At 31.4% G+C, this 19,890-nt stretch overlaps 1 protein-coding gene across 1 annotated transcript; it reads right to left on the minus strand.

The window, feature by feature from the left end:
- Positions 1-12,888: 12,888 nt before the first annotated feature.
- Positions 12,889-14,829, minus strand: LOC110673527 (uncharacterized). Its single transcript, XM_021836668.2, has 2 exons — positions 14,061-14,829; positions 12,889-13,824 (listed from the first exon to the last, which is right to left on the minus strand). Exons 1-2 carry the CDS (start codon positions 14,684-14,686, stop codon positions 13,104-13,106), a joined length of 1,347 nt encoding a protein of 448 aa, XP_021692360.2. The 5' UTR covers positions 14,687-14,829; the 3' UTR covers positions 12,889-13,103.
- Between the last annotated feature and the right edge of the window lie 5,061 nt (positions 14,830-19,890).

The following is a 19,890-nucleotide window of genomic DNA, read 5'->3' on the forward strand; positions in this document are numbered from 1 at the left end:
ATCTTGATGTTGTCATTTAGTCCCTCTTCGAATCTCTTGCACCTTTCAGCTTCATTAGGGACTATCTCCCTTCCATAGCGGCTTAGTCGAACAAATTCCTTCTCATATTCGGCCACTGACAGCTGTCTCTGCCTCAGGTTAATAAACTCTCTTCTTCTCTCTTCCAGGTATACGGTACCCACATATTTCTTCTTGAAAGAGAGGAAGAAGTCCCAAGTTACAGCTTCTGGCTGCACTTCACTGGACACAGTGTCCCACCACTCATATGCATCGTCTTGCAGCAAAGATATGGCAGCTTCCAGGTTTTGCTCTGGAGTGCAGTGGAGTTGTTTTAGGACTCTGCCTGTTCTGTTCAACCAATTCTCGGCTGCAACAGAGTCATCTTCTCTCTTGCCATAAAAATCCACTGCCCCAAACTTTCTTAACCTTTCCAAGTGTGATTTCTGCTGTGGAGTTGGTGGTGGTGGTGGTGGTGCTGGCATTACCCCAGCCATTTGTCTAAAGAAGTCGGCCATTTGCTGAAACATGGCCTGTGGAGGCTGAGCAGGCTCTGCTTGAGCTGGCGGAGCAGATTCTCTCATGTACCCAGTCTCAGCTGCTGCAGGTGGAGCATGACTCTCCACTTCCTCCTCAACGGCTCTCTATGATATAGGGTCCATATCCTATTCAAAATAAGAAAGATAAACAGATCTGCGTTAGTGTCACCTCGACTCTTACAAATGCAATGCATGGTATGGACTCAATCTAGGCCCAGAAACGCCTAAACCGTGCTCTGATACCACTAAATGTGACACCCCTTACCCGTGTATAGTATACCCGAGTAAGTAATGCCACACGGTGTACTGGCACACTCTAATATACCTTAATTAATTTATACCATGCTTGTGAATATAATTTATGAAATATAATTTATTATAGCCATTTATCAAAAGTATTATTTATTTGAGGTTCCGAAGATTTTAAAGAAAATCCGGCGGAGTACCGGCTAAAAATGGAGAAAACAGTTCTTCGGAACCTGTTAAAAACACTTCCAATATTTATGTTCAATCATCTCAAACTCCAATATCCAAAATCTCAACAATATTTCTCAATTTCAGTTCTCAATAACCTTTTCATTTCTCAAACATCCATTTCTCATAATACTCATATACAAGCAATAAATAAATGCTCAAATTTTGCATTCATAGTCATGACTTTCATTATTTACATGAACATCAAAATATATTACATAAGTTCAAATACATATGAAAAAGTAAGATTAGCTACAAAATATCAAAATGACACCTAGTGTCCTACCAATGCACTGCATAAGTTGAGGTGACACGGACACTGTGCAGAACTGTAGGATGGACTCACCCAGTCTGTGGTCTACTGGGCTCACGATCTGTATCTCCAGTACCTACGCGTGGCAAAAGCAACGCGCTAAGCAATAATGCTTAGTGGTGCAATAATATAATAAAAGCAAATAGCAGAAAGTAAGTATGTATAGAGTGTGCATGCTTTCTTTGTTTGGTATTGGTATATCCATTATTTCATTAACTTTGTTTACTTTTATTCATTTGGTTGCCCAAGTAACCTACACTAGACGACTGGACTGGATAACGGGTAAACTGGCACTGGGTACCTAGTACCTCGGGCCGTCACACCATCGGTCACATATGCATCTCCCGGTGTGTGAGCGACTAACAAGCTGTAAATAGTATCAGGCACAAGGCCAAGTCTCAATACAAAGTCAGAATGGCTAAAAGCCATGAAATCACAGAATGGCATATCGCCATGTGCAGTACTGCTAACTGAACCCTATTGGCATGCCAAACTATCCAAACCAATCATGTTAGGTATACTAGGGCATTGGAAACTTTTGAATTCTTCAATTTATGAATTTCATGTTTTGGTGTTACTATTCACCTCATTGGTCAACAAAAATGTTGACTTTTGGATAGAAAATATGTACATTGACTTTGGCACTCCCAACATACCACATTTTGTATTTAAAACTTGTTGGCATTAAGCGTTAATACCATTTCTAAGCATTAACCCAAAGGAGCAGATTTTTCAGATTTTGTACCATAATTTTACTGTTCCATTAGGAACTGTTACAGTGAAAATTTGAGGAATTGGTAAACATAAAAGTTGTTCCTTATTTTGTCTAGTTGAATTTCCTTTTTTGAATCACTCCATTTGGAGTTTTGTAGCTCTAGATATGGCCTAAAAACCACAGCTGGCCGGATTACCATTCTGCAGAAATTACCATATCTACAGTAACATGAACAGTGACTTTCACTGCCATTTGGGTTAGGTTCTGGCCATAATTTGGGGTAGGTTCCTTCATGAAAGTTGTTTGTCTATGTCTTAACTTGTTGCTGTAAAAATTTCAGGTCAATTGACCAAATCTACAGTGAGTTATGGCCAAATGAACAGTTACTGTTCATTTGGTCAATTCTGCAGAATCAGTGCAAGGTATCCGGATTGGGGGCCAAGTTTTGGTCCTCTTGCTTTGGTCTTTTGGGCATGGTTTCTTCAGCAAAAATGTGCCATTATAAGCCTAGTTTCATTTCCAATTGGCCAAACACCAATTGGACTAACACAACCCAAGTTATGGCAGTGCAAATGGACTGAATTTTCAGTCCCTATGCTGCTGTCCTAGGGCAGCCTGCAACCTCACTTTGCAACCTCATTTTTTCAGTCCATTTGTTAGTCAAATTACCTAAAATGGTCACTAATTGACCATTAAAAGGTTCTTTAACAATTGCATAGGGCAAGTTCACATTTTACTCCAAAAACCCTAGTTCAAAGTCATGATTTCTACACTTTACCTTAGTTAGCTATTAATTCACCATTCTTAGGTTTATAAACTTCAAACATGGTTTCTAATTCACTTTAAGCTCATCAAAAACACTTTCTCCTATTCCATAGCTAGGGCTGCCGAAATTCACAAGCTCAAACACATAGGTTTATGTTCATTTAAACCACAATTCTCACTAAGTTTCAAGTCCCAAACCATGAAAATAAATAGTTTAATGGATATAAGTGCACTAACCTCAAGTGGCAGAATTTTCCAAGCCCTTAAACCTCACTTTCTTTCTCCTTCTTGGCTGCCAAAAGCTTTAGCAAGGTGCTATTTTGTGAAGGGTTTCTAGGGTTTTAGGGTGAATTGAAGAGGAAATTGAAGGTTTGAAGTGAACATCAATGGAGGGAGGAGTTGAGGAAGTTTCGACTGGTTTTCTTGAAAGGGAGATGGCTGCTGCATTTTATCAATTTGGTCTTCTCTTATCTCTTTTAATAGTTAGTCAAATAATGGCTTAATTTTGATTGGTCATTGTTTTCTTAATGACATCACCATGATGTCATAAATACCTCTTTTCCTCATTTTCTTTTCTTTCCTCCACTACTCATTTTTAATTTAATTTCTAGTAATGTTTATTCATATTTTATGTCATATTAATTATTTACTCAGCTGGACAAGTCGGCCAAAAATCACCTCTGAAGGCGAAATGACCAAAATGCCCTCCGTTTGGCTGAACGGGTCAAAATTGTCTGTACTGATTGAAAAATTTTTCTAGGTATTTTCTTGGCATTCTAATGTCATAGGAACCTCAATAACCCTTCTCTGGAGTCTCAAAAATTATTTTATAATTTTTCCCCCGGGTCTAGGGCTCCTCGTTGCGAGAACCGCAACTTCCCTCCGGTTACCCATCGCTTGGGCACCGGCTCGTTTTACCTGGTTGTATTTTATTTCTAAAATTTTTGCTAAGTGTTTCTTATTAATATTTGAGTTAATTATGGTCCCTCACTTAAGTTTAATTATTTTTCCGGACGTTCTAGCTGTCTGGACCAACACCGGTCCCCGGAACAGTAGAATGTACGGAGTAGTTACCGGGAGGGTGTTACATCCCTTCTCTTCTTCTTCATCTCTTATCAATTCAAAGAGATTAGCAAACAATCTCTTGAATTAAAAATACTAGAAATTATTTATAGTGTCCTGTTTATATCTGTAATCTCTCAAAAGGTAAAACTTGATTTTCTAATTCATAGAAAAAGCTTTAGAAGCTGTTCAAGGGCTGCTATAGGTGATCTTGGTGTGGACAAGCTAGAGGGACAACATCTGGTGTCCTAGATGCATCCCAAAGGTGTCAAAGACACTGCAGTGCATCAAGAGGTTAGTGCACTTGTTCTTAATTTAATCTAGGGTTCTAAAGAATTAATCTGATTAATTCTAAAATCTTAAATGGCAAACGTAGATCCAAAAACATATTAAAAGAGTTTTAATATGCTGTTTATCATTGAAATCAAATAGATAAAAATGAATCTTGCATAATGCATGTGACCCTAGGTGAAAATTTTTGAATTCAATGATATAAACTTATGTTTTTCATGCTTCCGCTCCTTCATTTATCACTCTCATTATTTTATGTCATGTACTATATATATTTATAGTATTGTTATTTCATATATGATGGAAACATAGGTTCAGAACTGGTGCCTTAATTTTATCTATTAAATTGGCCAAGATATGGCCACTGTTTGGCTACACTTTCTTTATAGAAGTTATTCTTCTATGTCTTATCTTTGTTTTCCTTTTTGATTCATGTCAATTAAAGTTTTAGAACTCAAGTTATGATCAAATAACCACAACTGGTTCCTGATCTCTTTCTAGGTCCAGATTCAGGCAGATTCTGGAGTCCATTTTTGTCTAATTAATTAGACATGTTACAACCACTTTTAAGTCTAATGTTCTTCATAAAAGATGTTACCCTATGTCTTACGATTACTCAAAATTTTGAATTACAATTTTTTAGGTTTTGTAGAATTAATTATAGCAAATTAACTAGCCTAGACTCAGGTACCCTGTGTCTACAAGATTCCAGGTTCAGGTTAGTAGATTTGACTCCCATCTTAGGGTTCTTACACTCAAATTTTGAGAAAAGTTTCTAAATCAAAGTTTAAGCCCTATCTCTTAGGTTTTCAGAATAGTTTGGCTCATCTCATTTGGGATTTTCTAGTAAAAGTTATGGTATAAATTCTGTTCTGGGGTCAGGTGGTGATTAGGGCAAATTCCAAGATTTGGTGTACTAAATTGTTCTAGCAATTTGGCCTAGTTCTCTTGGCTTCTGGGTTTTGGTCAAAACATCAATATTGTAGATCTATGCCTTATAAAAATTTTGACACTAGTTTCATTGCTTTTGTAATTTTGTAGACCAAGTTATGACATTTTTGCCAAAACTGGTTGGGTAAGCCTATGTCCAACAAATTCTGGGTAGATTGGTTCTAGACAGTTTTATTGATCTAAATTTTGCTAAAAATTTGACTTGGTTAGAGGCAAATCTGGGTTATATGTTCTTCATGAAAAATGTGTTCCTATGTTTATCCTTTCCAACGGTTCAAGAATCAGGTCATTCTGACCTTCCTATTGTGAGTTATGGCCATTTGAAAATTTACTGTTTATTTGGTCATTTTTCTAGGTCTAGATTAGGGTTACCCAGATTCAAGCTAATTTTAGGCCAGGTTAAGGACAGTTTTTGGGCATGGTTTCTTCATGAAATATGTGGCAAATTGTTCTAAGTTTCATCTTCAATTAGCCTCACACCCATTGGAGCAACACAATTCAACTTATGGCTTAAAAACCACACTGGACTTAAGGTTCAATTTCCTGCACAGAAAAATCAGCACTCCCAATTTCAAATCCTCCCAACTCTCAAACTTTATTTCACATTCATAGTACTTCTAATAGTCAAAAATTCATCTCAACATCATCAATTTCAAGCCATACACAAAATTCTCAAATTTTCACCAAAACTCTAACTTCAAATTTTCAATTCATGGCATACACATACCAAACTCATACTAATCACTTTATCCATCATCTATACTCATCAATAACATAAATAAACCACTTAATTTCATCAAAAACCAACAATTCTCAAACTTTCTCATGGCTGCCAAAATTTAAAGGCTCTATTTACTCATGGTTTTTTTTTGATTTCATGCAATTTCTACTTGATTTAGCATGCTTACAAAGATTAAAGAAGGAAAAGAACTTTTTTAGTGCACTAACCTCTTTGATCAATTCTTGAGCTTACTAAATTTCTTTGAAATTTCTTCTCCTTATGCCTGCCTAGAGCTTCCTTATGATATGGGGATAAATTTTAGTGAAGGTAAACTATGGTTTTGGGGTGTGAAAAGCATGGAAATTCAAGCTAAAAAGCTTGAAAAATTATGGAAGAACATGCCCATGGAGTTTCGGCCAAGGTAGGTTAAATGAAGAAGATGATAGCTTTCTTTCTTAATTTATTTATGTTTATTTGTCTCTTATAGGTAAGGTTTGTCTAATTTTGATTGGTGCCAATAATATTTTAATTATGTATTTATGACATCATAATTAAATTTACATTTCTTTCTTTTCTTTTCTCTTCTTCTTTCTTTTCTCATTTCTATACATAAATTCATAATTTTAATATATTTCAATATTTTATTCTCTCTCATTTTAATTGACATTTAGGTCAAAATGCAACTCTGGGGTTGAAATGATTAAAATACCCTTCATTATACTTATCGGGTTATTTTTATCTATACCGATTAACTAATTTTTCTTGAATTTTCTTTAACATTTTTAATGTCATTTATACCTTATAAAACCTTCCATTTAATCTAAAATATTTATTTTATGGGGTTCCTCATGGATCTGAGGTCAGCAACTGTCTTTGCATTCGCTTTCCGGTACGGTCAACCATCGTCGTGACCCTGGCTCATTTAATCGAGTTGTACTTTGCATATTTTATTTTTCCTTGATTTTTCTTAGTCTTTATTCAGTCAATTTATGCCTCCTTACTCTAGTTTGAGTGTAGTTCCAGACATCCTAGCTGTTCGAACAGACATTAGTGGTCGGAATAGTAGAATGTATGGACTACCTAAAGTGAGGGCGTTACAGTCCGGCCATAACATGGACCATACAACGAAGAGTTTTTGACTCATCAAACCTATAAACACAATATTTATCAATTTGGGGAGCTTAGCTCACCCTCCACATACTCATAATGTCATAAAATCAAATGGGAGCTCAACTCCCTCATCCAATCCAATCATACATGTATTTAATAGGTTTACAGATTTAACGTGGCAATTATAATACAGACCCAAATTAAATAAAGTACTTCTAACACATGCAGGGTTCTAGAAGTTAGTAAAATTATGCAAAACATAACAGGTATTAATAGATTGCCTGTGAAGGAGATAGGCAGGTTAGAACTCAATAAGAAATCTTCTGTATTCTGGAAAAATAAGGTGAACAGGAATGAGCGTTCGACTCAGAGAGTAAAATATCGATTTTAAGTACAATTTCTATAGTTATCTAAAGCTAATGCATCCTAAAGAGTGGAATGCAACACCTTCATAGTTTTCATACAACAAAAAGGTAAAGGTAAGTTGGAGCACTCATGCACCCAGATAATATTCAAATAGTACATATATGGGAGCTGATACCCTATACAGCTCTCTTAATCCAATTTCTACCAGCGAGTACATCTCAAGCTAGACTTTCGCTTAATAGACCAAATGCGGGGGCCAGCGAGATCATCTCGAGCCGTGCCTACCCCGACTTATCCATAAAAGGGTCAGGTCCCAGCGAGTAAAGCTCCAGCCGCGTCTACCCGTCCTGTCCATACCTAATACTACACACCAACACACGCATGCTGCTCCAAATTATCATAAAACAACATCCAGAGCATTTCATCAATTAAAAATGCAATATAAAACGTGCCTAATATTTAACTACATAGATATAGATTTATAAGTGATGTATGGGCATGCCTGAACATATAGTAATATTGAAATTATAATTAAAATTAATATTTTACTCACTAACGTGAACCGAGGTCACTGTGGTGGCTGGGTAGAGGAGGAAGGCTGTCTCAACTCACCTGATAATTTCATTACAATTATTTAATATAATTGACTCAATACAAGCTTAAAAAGAATTAAAGACACCCTAAGTCGTGCCAAAAATCCGGCAGAGTTCCTCCTATACCTAGGACCTACCCAACCTGCAAAATGACTCAAAATACACTTCTATATCCGCAAGTCACAATCATATCTCAATCATATCATATGGCTCCTCCTGGACCCATCCAAACAGTCAACAACCATAATTGAAAAAATTATAATTTAGTCCCTACAACTAACTATTTTGCAAAAACTACTAAAATGAGCTCAAAATATAACCAAACTAATACAAAAGGAATTATAATTTTCTAACTACCCATAAACATTTTATGGATTTTTAATCTAAATCAGGCCTAGATAATTAAGAAAAATGAGGGTTTGGATTCACCTATGCCAATTTCGACCCTTGGGACGCGTCCAAAACGTCTGAAAACAGTGGGATAGCCTATAATCTCAACCCGATTATGAAGCTTTCCTGGCAGCCTGTCTGCCCGGTTTAAAATTGTAGACCCAAGCAACTGTCGAATTTCAGTAAAAATGAGCGTACCTACGCGAAGCGCACAACACGGGGGTTAGTACATAATTTTTATGAAATTTATTAAACTCATTTAATGCTTGGAAAAATGCTGCGAAGTTTTGTGAGACTCATTAGAAAATAATGTCGGAAAATTTTGAAATGGGCATTGCCGCGAAGCTCTCGTCAAGGGGAGCACTTCAGTACTCATGGATTTTTCGTGGAGTTCATGGTTTGCAAGAAATCTAGCCCAAAAGTCGAAATGGGCTAAAATTTTTCGAACAAAAATTGGACAAACCGCTCAATGGATTTTTGTGTTCTTAGTGTCTATGGAAAGCTTTTAAGGTGTAGATAGGTTTTGGGACAAGACTCTTTTCAATTGGTAGCCGGATCAACTAGAATTGGCCCACGAAAACAAGGAGTCACGCGACACGTTGAATGGACTTCACGCACTCTTTTTTCTGGCCACTGGAGCGGTGGCCGGTGGTGGGGAAGCGTCCAAGCGAGGCGCCATTGACCGAGGAAGAGCTGGGCGGCGGTGGGGCAGTAAGGGGAGGAGAGAGGAGAGAGAAAAGGGAGAGAGAAGGAAGGGATTGGGACGCGTGGGGAGAAGGAAGAAGAAAAGAAAAGGGCCGGTCCGATTCGATCGGTTCGACTTGATCCTGTTCGATTCGACTGGTCCGATTTAGGATACCCGAAATTGAATTTTTAGTCTGCCCCAAGATAAAAAACGAGGCCCAAAAATTTCAAAAAAATTTTAGAAAACTCAAAAAAATTTTTAGAGTTTAAATATATTTTTAGTTTTGCTATATGGTCTTTAAATTAATTTTTAAAAATCATCAAAGTTTCACATTTTCGGAAAATTAAATCCGATTCTAAAAATCAGAAAATTTCAAAAAAAAAAATCTCAAATATTTAATACAATAAAATACTAATATTTACATATAAATTAATTTATTTAAAAATTAGGGGTGTTATAATTATGTGAGAATTAAATTGAATTTTTTCCTTGTAAAAGGTTTTTTTTTCTAAACAAAGAATAAACCATGTCAAGCACTGCTAATTTTGTATGTTTAAGCATTAAACATTTATTATTTAAGTCTTCAAGTTTTTATTGAAATTTCTATTTAGAATGTTTTGGTTTGTTACAAAGGTTGTGAATTTTAAACAGTAAAAATATAACTCATGAAATTAATTTCAGAAAAGAAAAGGTGTTTAATTGGAGATAAAAGTATCTTGAGACTCTTAAATTTTGTGTATTGGCATTGGTATATTATATAGTTATTTGGTTTTAAAAAAAATAAAATTACTTTATTATGAAAAATAAGGTGATTTAATAAAATTTTATAATTTATTTAATTAAATTTTTATAAAATGATAGCTTTGTTTGTAAGAGTAATCAATTACAAAAAAATAAAATTTATTTATATATATAATATTTTTTAAATAATATTATAAATAAAATTAAATAAAATATATTTATTTAACATTTTACATTTATTATTTTAATTAAAATATAAGATGTTGCGCAAAATATGATAATTTGAAATATTAAAGAAATTTTATTTTTTTTGCTAAGTTATTAAATTTTTTGTAATTAATTACTTTACGAAAAAAATATTATTTTATAAAGATTTAATAAGATGAATCGTAAATTTTCATTAAATTACCTTATATTCTGTAATAAAATTATTTTATATTATTTTAAATTAAGTAACCATAGAATACACTGTGTGTATTTTATTTAAGCTGTTAAATTTTACATATATTTTCTATTCAATTTCTTAGTCATGATTTTTTTTTTCTTAAATTGGTATGATATGAAATTAATAGCATATATATATAATTCATATGTTTATGCCTATTAGAAAGAATAGTTAATAGAAAATAATAAAATTTTAAAGATTAAATTAATAAAATTTTAAAAATTCAATAAATAAAAATTCAAATGTTTTAAGTTCTTTTTTTTTCTTAATGGTAAAAAGAAAAAGAGCTTTTGAATTTTTCAATCATGTCCAATTTTTAATTTTAATAATTATATTTTAGTTCTTAAAAGTTATTTATAACCTTTTTCAATAATAAAAAAATAAAGTGTTAGTGTTCACACCAGAATTGATTATAATAAAAATATTATTTTTTAATTATAATATTAGAAATATTTAAATAAAAATATTTAATTTTGACGCTTTTTTCCTTTATATTATCATTTTTTTTCATTAAAGTTAAATATTAATTAAAAATTAAATTTTATATATTATAGTCATAAAAATTCTAAAATAACTAAACAGCTTCTTTTCAATTTTTTTCTTTCAGTAAATCACAAGTATCTCTTAGCTTATTAAATTAGATATAATTTTATTTACGTTGGATAGGTTCATTACAAGAATAAAGCGTTTTAGTAAAAATTTTCTTCATTGAGAAATATCAAATATTCGATTTTATTTTAAAAATATATAATTTTTACCCAACAACATTTAAAATAATATTTTTTAAGAAAAATTTGTTTTTATGTCCTCTTAACTTCAATCACAAACAGGCGTTAAACTAAGCTTACCGTTGTGCAAGTAAATCTATAAAAAGAATGCAAGAATAGCCCAAATTAGTCAAACCCAATCATCATTGGTGCAGCAAATTCCACCCAAACTAGAGTATGATTTAATGTACCCATCAGTTTTCTCATAATTATAAACAAACTCATGAAAATCAAGGAAAACTAATCACAATATTGAAAATGATTCACCTAGCGGTCTCATAAGATCCCACGCAGGCTTTTGAGGGGGAAATTGACTATCCATAGACTTCAATCCTACACCACTAATTCTCCCCGGCACCGTTTCATTGTCAGCAAACTCCTTTTCTCTACTAGAGTGCAAGTAATATAAGTTTCTGTTCTGATAATTTCTGATGGAATCATATTAGAAGTAGGACATGGATTCCTACATGAAGGGGATAACCAAATTATGTATCTCACATTCTTAAATTTGAAAAATAATTAATTTTTTATGAGCGATAAATTTAATACACTGAGTACACATAATAATTTATTAGATGAAATTATACTTTGATTATTTTTACGTGGACAGATATATGCATATGTAATAGATAGAATTATACTTTGATTAAGATTCTACCATTTTATTAGGCGAATCTTATGGTGTGTGAGTCATGATATGTGGAGTTAACTAATAATTCGAATCATGATTATGACCGAATTACCTGCATGACTCAAACTATGAATATAGTCATCAAGTAATCGAGCAAATAGATATTGTGGAAAGCTATATCAGCATCAACAATTAAAATTTATATTTTAGTAGAGACTACTTTAGGTTAATAAATCCAAAGATTGACAATGCTGCTCAACAGTAACCGCCACTTTTGTAGAGTCCGGAGATGAAAAATCTAGTCCCACAATGTCGAGATTTTTTTCGAGGAAAAGTTAATTTTTCGTATAGTTTTTATTCGATTTTTTATTATTTTAATTTTAATTTAATAAGGTTCTCAATTCTTTATTTTTAAATTAGTTTAATTCGACTCCTGTTCGATCCTCATTCTTAAAATAATTTTATATAATTATTTTTTTAAAAATGATATTTAATTAATATTTAAATTTTAAATTAAATTATTAATACATAATTTATTATATAATATATTTTTAATTATTTTTAAATTATATAATCATTAATTACTGAATATATAACTTAAGATAAAGTATATAATATAATAGTATAGGTATATTATATAATAATATTTTAATTATTTATTAATTATATAATATTTAATTATAAGATATCAATATAATTATGTATTAAAATATATAATATAAAAGTATATTTATAATTAAAATTATAAAATAATTTAATATTTCATAATTAAAAAATATAAAAAAATAAAATAAAATATTATAGTGTATTTAGTTCATATATATATATAAATCATAGAAAAATCCTTATATAATTTTAATTTTATATAATTTTTATTAATTTAGTATGATTTTTTAGTTTGGTCTAAAATCATCAAGAATTGTGTATAATCTTAATAATTAAGGAGCTATATAATGCGACTTTTCCTTTTCTTGTGTGGAGGTGAATAATCATATATTAAAGATATGAAAAAATTCAAATTTAAAATATCTTCACTTTCTATATTTTAAAAGTAAAAAAAAATTGGTTAAACTTATTTATTCAAAGAAGAATTATAACAATAATTTATTTGCAATAGAAGTTTTACTTACAAAAATCTAATTAAATTCACCTGCTATATATGTAGCTTTCAATCGATTATTCTTAAGCTAGACCTAATTAATACACAATCATAACCCGAATCTTTGCCACCCTATAAATGGGTTTCTTTGACATCTTCACCAGACATTGGACTCTCCTACTAAACCAATTACCAACACAATTTAAAAATTAAAAAATAAAAATATACACATATTTAAAAATATAGAATTATTATATGTAAAAGACTGTCTTGTCATTCCTCACTGTACATTAAAAAAATTAAAAATTAATCCATGGACATCTCCAGCTCAAAAACTGCTGTTAGTTATCAGGCCAAAAAAAAAAAAAAATCCAACACCGAGCCAACTCATCAGTTATCCTCTAATCTTTCAAAACGACAAACAACTCCAACGTCAAACGACAAAACTCTAACCCTGCTGCCTCAGCTCCTCCCTTAGCTTATGGGAAAACAGTCTGCAAGCATCCATGCTTAGATCCATGGCTGCCGCTAGTGCCACGAAGGCAGCCGCATCCTCCGTGCAATTCACGTGCTGAATCCCAATCTCCACCTCAGGTTTGCTACACTTGCTGGAACTTTTCACTGTCGATGACATTACAAATCCTCTGTACAAGAATTGCGAGAAAAGTCCAGCTCCGAGCTCTGATCCTGACCACGAACCAGACGCTGATCCGGATCCGAAATCACAGCTGCTATGCGGGCTGCACACTGGGGTGGAGACACTGTTGGTTGTGTCGATGGTGAATTTGCCTCCCTTTTTGGAGCTAATGACGGAATTGACAAGGGGGGTAGTGGTTGGGGTGGCGATGATAGTGTCGTGTATTAATTCGAAACGATACCCTAATTCGTTAGTTTTAGGATGTTCGCGCCACGCCTCTAGGCGTCCCCAGGGCTTCCAGGTGCCGAGAGATGGGCGGAGGATTAACCAGGCACCTGGATTTGAGCGGTTGACACGGTCTGAACCTAGGGATGGTACAAACGGAGTCACCATTGATGCCATTGCCACTGGTGAGCCTGAGAGGTCATGGATTGTAACTGTCCACCCTTTACGCTCTTTTGTGGATTGGTCCTTTTCACTTCCCAGGGAAGGTAGCCAATTTCTTGATGTGCTTTTTTCTAATATTGATTGCCTGCACAACACAAGGAAAACGCCAATAAGACAATACTCCAAGTTTAAATCCTGAATTACTCTGTTCTCCAAGCTTATAGTTTTTTTTTTTTTCCTCTCAGTTCCAGCTTGTGTATCGAATCAATATGGTAAAAAGGGTTTTTGGGATTGGAGAAAATCAAGATTTCGTCAACTTTCTTATCAGAGAAAAAATAGGGCAAATTAAAAAAATCAGCAACTGGAATCAGGAAAACCAACCTTTGTCCCAAATTGCGATCTCCAGGGTTTCTCAAACTGAACTTGCAAGTGAAAACGGCTTGCCTAACATTCCCTTGTACTTGAAAAACCTGAGGGCTACACTCTGGCTCTCCTGCGAACTGAAACACATATCTCGGATCAGGTTCAGCTCTAACACTCAAATAAAACTCTGCCAGGGATGATCCTTTCTTGTTCCCCCTTCCAATACCAATCCATCCATTATGCATCACACAAGGCCTAGACTCTGCCTTTTTCAGGTCCAGTGGAACAGTCACCGTTGCTAAAAACTTCCCACCTGTCCAGCCACAAATAGCCCCTTCGCCGCCCGTATAGATCTCAATATTTAAACTCTCGGGTTTTTTAGAAGATGAGATTTTCTCGATCAGGGTCTTATCAAGATTAAAACATGCCGCCAGAGAATTTGATATGTAATTGCTTTCTGGGTTTTGGCTCTGTTCTTGCTGTTGTTTATGCAATAGAGGGATAGCGGCATATTGGGCAGTAAAATTCTTGAGCTTGATCTTACAAAAGCATGAGCTTACACTTGACAAAGAGGATCTTGAAGCAGGTGGAAACTTAAGAGCCAAGTTACCTATAAGAATCCGTACAAATGGGCACGGATCCATTGTAGTTGAGAAAAAATTTCAGTTGCTGCAACGAACAATAGAGATCGATAGGGCCGCCACAGACGGTGGTGGTGGCAGTGGGATTTTTGGTTGTGCTCAAGAGTAAGGGAGAGAGGCGATTTTGGCAGAACAAGATATGTATATATATATATATATATATAAAAAGTTACCGACTAGAATGAAAGCGGAAGGAGAGATTCAGCAGATGATGAGAGTGAGACAGGCTGTAAGATTAGCTGGGTATATTTCGGATACGGATGGTAATCTGATGAGGTCAAGCCCATATTGAAGCTGTGAGATCTCTGGTGTTTAATTAAGCAATCACTGCCAGTCCCTGATTATGTGGGATTCTCAATCGCTACTCTTATCAGGAAACTACAACTAAGAAGAAGACAAAATCATTAATGATATTTTCTATTTTTTAATTATTAATAAAATTATTAATAAATTATAAATATTAAATTTTATTTATAAATATAAGTTTTTTATATATTATTTATTTTAAGCTGACACTAATTTTTAAAAAATTCTTCAAATTGTTTTATATAAATTAAATAATTAAACACCTTTGAGATATATAGATCAATTTAAAATGGTAAGAGTGGGGCGAGCTCATGGGAAGTTATAGTGGTCGTGGAATAGGAGAACTTTTCTTTCCATGTTAGATAATGCATGGGTTTGCGTGGTGCTGATTGGTAGAGAGAGAGAGAGAGAGTGGAATGAGCTGGCTCTCACTGCGCACGTAAACTAGCTATTTGCCAGCAAAGCGCATCTCTGTCAAAAAATTATTCTATTTCCTTGTCCTTTTTTTCTTCAGCTGTTGCGTTTTCCCTATGGAATTTCGCACCTTCTAGTGGAAATTTTTACTCTCAGAGGACTAGAGACAGTTATTTTCTTAATTAATCACCATTTCCAAAAAAATTAATTATTTTATTGAAATGGAGTTTTTTATGATTTATTTAATAATTTTTTATAAAAAAGGATAAATAATAATTTAGAAATTAAAACAATTTTCTCTATGATAAAAATTTTAAAACAATTAAATTATTTTTAATTATATTTTAGATTTTCAACAACCACAAAATTCAGGAGTTTGGTGAATATAAAAACAAAAGCCATGACTACCGCGCCAAGGAAAGATGTAAAGTACAGAGTGGACATGTGGGACTGTAAGTAGGTTCAGTCACAGCTGTGTCCGCTTAACACTGACTCTACTTTGACTGATATGATATGATCCATCCCAACAAGGAATTATTTTACTATTAATAAATGTTGGGAATGGGACCCCCAGGCCACCACGCACCCACTAATCCCCGTTTGACGTTTTTAGATTGCTGGCATTATTCTTTTGGACTTTTCAGTTCTTCACACGTGCACGCTCCCCCTACCGTTAACTAGGATGTGATGTTCTGGAGAAAATAATTTAATTTATTAAACACGAATTGTGTAGGATTAATTATTAAAAAAATTGTATTAAAATATAAATTTAGATATCAATATTTTACTATATTAATAGAAGGTTAAATGATTTAAAGATAATAAAATTAATTGAAGAAGGGAATAAATTTATAGGGGGTGATGTAATATGATTCTAAAAATATTATTTTTAATGATGTTTTTAAAAATATTAATTTCATATTTTATTAAAAAATTGATGATTTGACTTATTAAATAAAATTTTATTCATAGTGATACTTTTAGAAAAAGAATATTTTTTATAAAGCCTCTGATATAAGTATTGACACACTTAAAAGTTTTATTAGGAGAGGCATTTTATTTGTTATAAACTTTACTTTTGTAAATAATTTCAAATTTATACTAAAATTGTAAATAGTTTTTTTACACATTTTTTTAATAATTAATCCAATTGTATATTTCATTATTTAACTTTATAATCTTTTTATGAATTTTATTAAATAATTATTAAATTTAAATACCATATTATAAAAAAATTATATATCTTAAATAATTAAAATAATTCACTAATAAAAATATACAATAACTCCACTAAAAGATAAATACTATTAAACCATATAATGATATATGGATGATGGATATATGGATGATAAGGACAATTATGATAATTTATTCACTCAAAATATATCACCAATAATAATAGATTTGAGAATATATATTTAAATTTATATATTTACAGAAAATATTTTCAAAAAAAAAATTGCTCAAAAATATATATTTTTCAAGAAAAAAAATTAGGAAACAAATTTTTAAAGAAATTTTTTTTAATGTTTAAAATTTATAATCTCTCGCAATCCTAATTAGTATCCTATAAAATTTTCTAAAATAAAAATATTCCTAATTAGAATATTTTAGATATGCTAATATATATTTTCCTATGCAATATTGTTTTTTGATGCTATAAATTCACAGTATTAATTATTTTTATCAAGAAAAGAAGTCTGCAACTATGGCAAATAGAGATCCAAATTATTATGATTTTATGGGAGTGGGAGATGGTTGTAGCAAGAAAGATTCAAAGCCAATTTATTATGATTCTAGCAAGAAAGATTCAAAGACTTTTGATTTTATGGGAGTGATGAGTAATTCTTGGAAGAAAGATTCAAAGCAAGCTCCTTCAAGGGGACAAGACGCTGGTTCTTCTAAAACCAAGGAGAAGAAATAATATAACAGGCAGGGCCATGTAATATCTAATTATGCCATATTATCATGAAATAAAACTTATTTTACTTCTATTTTCTTATTTATTTTCTTTTTTTTTTAGTCAGTAATTATAATCAGTTTCTTGTGAAAAACCTATAGTCTTGAAATACTGTTGTTCATGGCAAAGAGTTGCATGATACATGCAGACAGAGATCTTCAAATAACTCTTTAAATATCATGGAGATGCCTAAAGAGAATCAAGTGGTAAATGAACACCTTGAAGAAAACTGTGAACAATTATATCAGTAATTGTTTGAAAAAAAAATAATAATCATATGAGTAATTGCAGGAATCATTGGCATATTCCATATTTCTAGTGTGAATAAGAAACAGAAAGCTACAGGCTTTGAATTGATCCTGGAATTCATACTATTAAACAATTCCATGCAGAAGAATGCAAGGTACAGAGTAAGGTACAATAGTCAAATGCCTTTTAAAGAGTTTGAAGTGAAGAGTAATAAGAACTACATTAATGACAGAAAGCTGTAGCTGTACTGGAAACTGCTCATTTTTTATGGACATGAGTCTGCATATGTTTCAACTCCTAGATTTTCCATTACACCACGTTTAAATTTCTGTAATTTTAATATATAAAATAATAAATATTTAAATTAAAAAAATTAAATTTTTTATATATCAAAATAAAAAAAATTAAATAATTTATTTTTTAAAATTCAACCACTAACGTATAATATAATATAAAATCTATAAATTAATTAATTAATTTTTAAAAATTTAAAAATTAAAGTGTAATATAGTACTTAATTATAAATTTTAAAAATAAATTTCTTGAAAATAAAATAACATTCATGAATTGAATTTGCAATATAAAGAAATAGTATAATTAAAATATTAAACATAAATAAAATTTTTATTTTAATTTAAATACAAGTACTAGATGTAATCCTGTTTTAATTTGAATTCACTTAAAACTTTATAATATTTTATAAAATAATTTATATACATCATCATTATTTTAAGAAACCGTAAATCAAGGTTAATCAATAATAGTCGAGATGTATGACTATGACTATATATATATATATATATATATATAATTTTTTTTAATTATTTTTTTAATTTTAACATTGTGAATATTATTTTTAGACAAATTATAAAATACTTAGTGTACATGCACTTCACTCACATAACTACACTCCTAAATTTAAGAAACAACTAGGGGAGAGCAGTTTTCGGTTTAAACCAAAAAACCGAACCGAACCGATTAATTCGGTTCAATCGGTTTAATTTTAAAATTTAATCTGTTCGGTTCAGTTTATAATTTTGATAATTTCGGTTAATCGGTTCGGTTTGGTTATTTTCATAAAAAAATTAAAAAAATCGAACCGAACCGAAATTATTAAATATATATAGGAAATAAAAAAATCGAATCAAATTGAATCGAACCGAATCGAACCAAACCGAAATCAAAGAAAACCGAACCGAACCTTTAGATTTTTGAGTTTTGATTTCTAATTTTTTTTTGTTTTTATTATTTAGATTTAATGTTAAAAATATGAAATTTTATAAATTTCAGTTTGATCGGTTTAAAACCGAACCGAACCAAAATTCATCGATTCGATTGGGTTCAGTTTTCTCTTCTCAATCGGTTAGGTTCGGTTTTTAAAATTTTTTATTTTTGATTTTCAATTTTATCGGTTCGGTTCAGTTTGAAACCGAACCGACCGTTTGCACACCCCTAGAAACAACTGATCCATAGGTATATGTTGTGATAATAGTTTTTTTTTTAAATTATAATTTTAATAATTTCTCAAATTTTATTTTCTTCATTCTTTATTTCTTTTTTTACCATATATAATTTTTTTATCAATATTTAATCTTAAATAGATGTATAATATTTCTTTCGTTTTAGAAAAATTAGATAACTGTACACAAATTTTATTTTTAATTTAGAGAAACCATATCAAAGAAATTAAAAAAAAAAAAGTAAACTTTTTGAAAGTATTAATTTAGATCAGTGAATGTTTGTTTCCCCAAAAAACCAGAGCGAGGTATGCAGCTAGGAGAGGACAAATTCGGAAATCAAAATTATCAAATCTTTTAATTTCGGTGCAAAGGTGATTTACGAGTGTAGTCTGATTTTTCTTTCCTAAACTGATTTGTCATAAATCTAAAATATAGATTTATAAAATTTATTTATTAATATATTTATACTTAATAATTAATTATAAATTAATTCTAGATAAAAATTTCCTGTTTTGATTGGATTTGATGCCCTCACCTATCTTGCATACTGCTGACTTTGAATGGCCACTTTCATTTAATTTCATTGCTCAAAATTATTTTTGAATATAATTTATAATATATGAAATATTTTCATAGGAATTAATTTACGATACCCATTTTTTAAATTAGGATTTGGTAAGTTATAAAATATAATCCTTATAAGTATCTTGTAAAATTTATAAAATAATAACAAAATAAAAATATTCCTAATTAGATTTTTTTTATAAGCAAGATATTCCTAATTAAAATTCAGACATGTTAATGTATATATATTTTAA

Source organism: Hevea brasiliensis, chromosome 14 (genome assembly GCF_030052815.1).
Source record: "Hevea brasiliensis isolate MT/VB/25A 57/8 chromosome 14, ASM3005281v1, whole genome shotgun sequence".
NCBI lineage: Eukaryota > Viridiplantae > Streptophyta > Magnoliopsida > Malpighiales > Euphorbiaceae > Hevea > Hevea brasiliensis.

Bases quoted from the DNA above. Each gene is read 5' to 3' on its own strand.
- LOC110673527 (XM_021836668.2), bottom strand. From the start codon at position 14,686: ATGGATCCGTGCCCATTTGTACGGATTCTTATAGGTAACTTGGCTCTT. The intron at 13,825-14,060 runs GTTGGTTTTCCT...TGTGTTGTGCAG, and splicing joins GATCGCAATTTGGGACAAAG to GCAATCAATATTAGAAAAAA.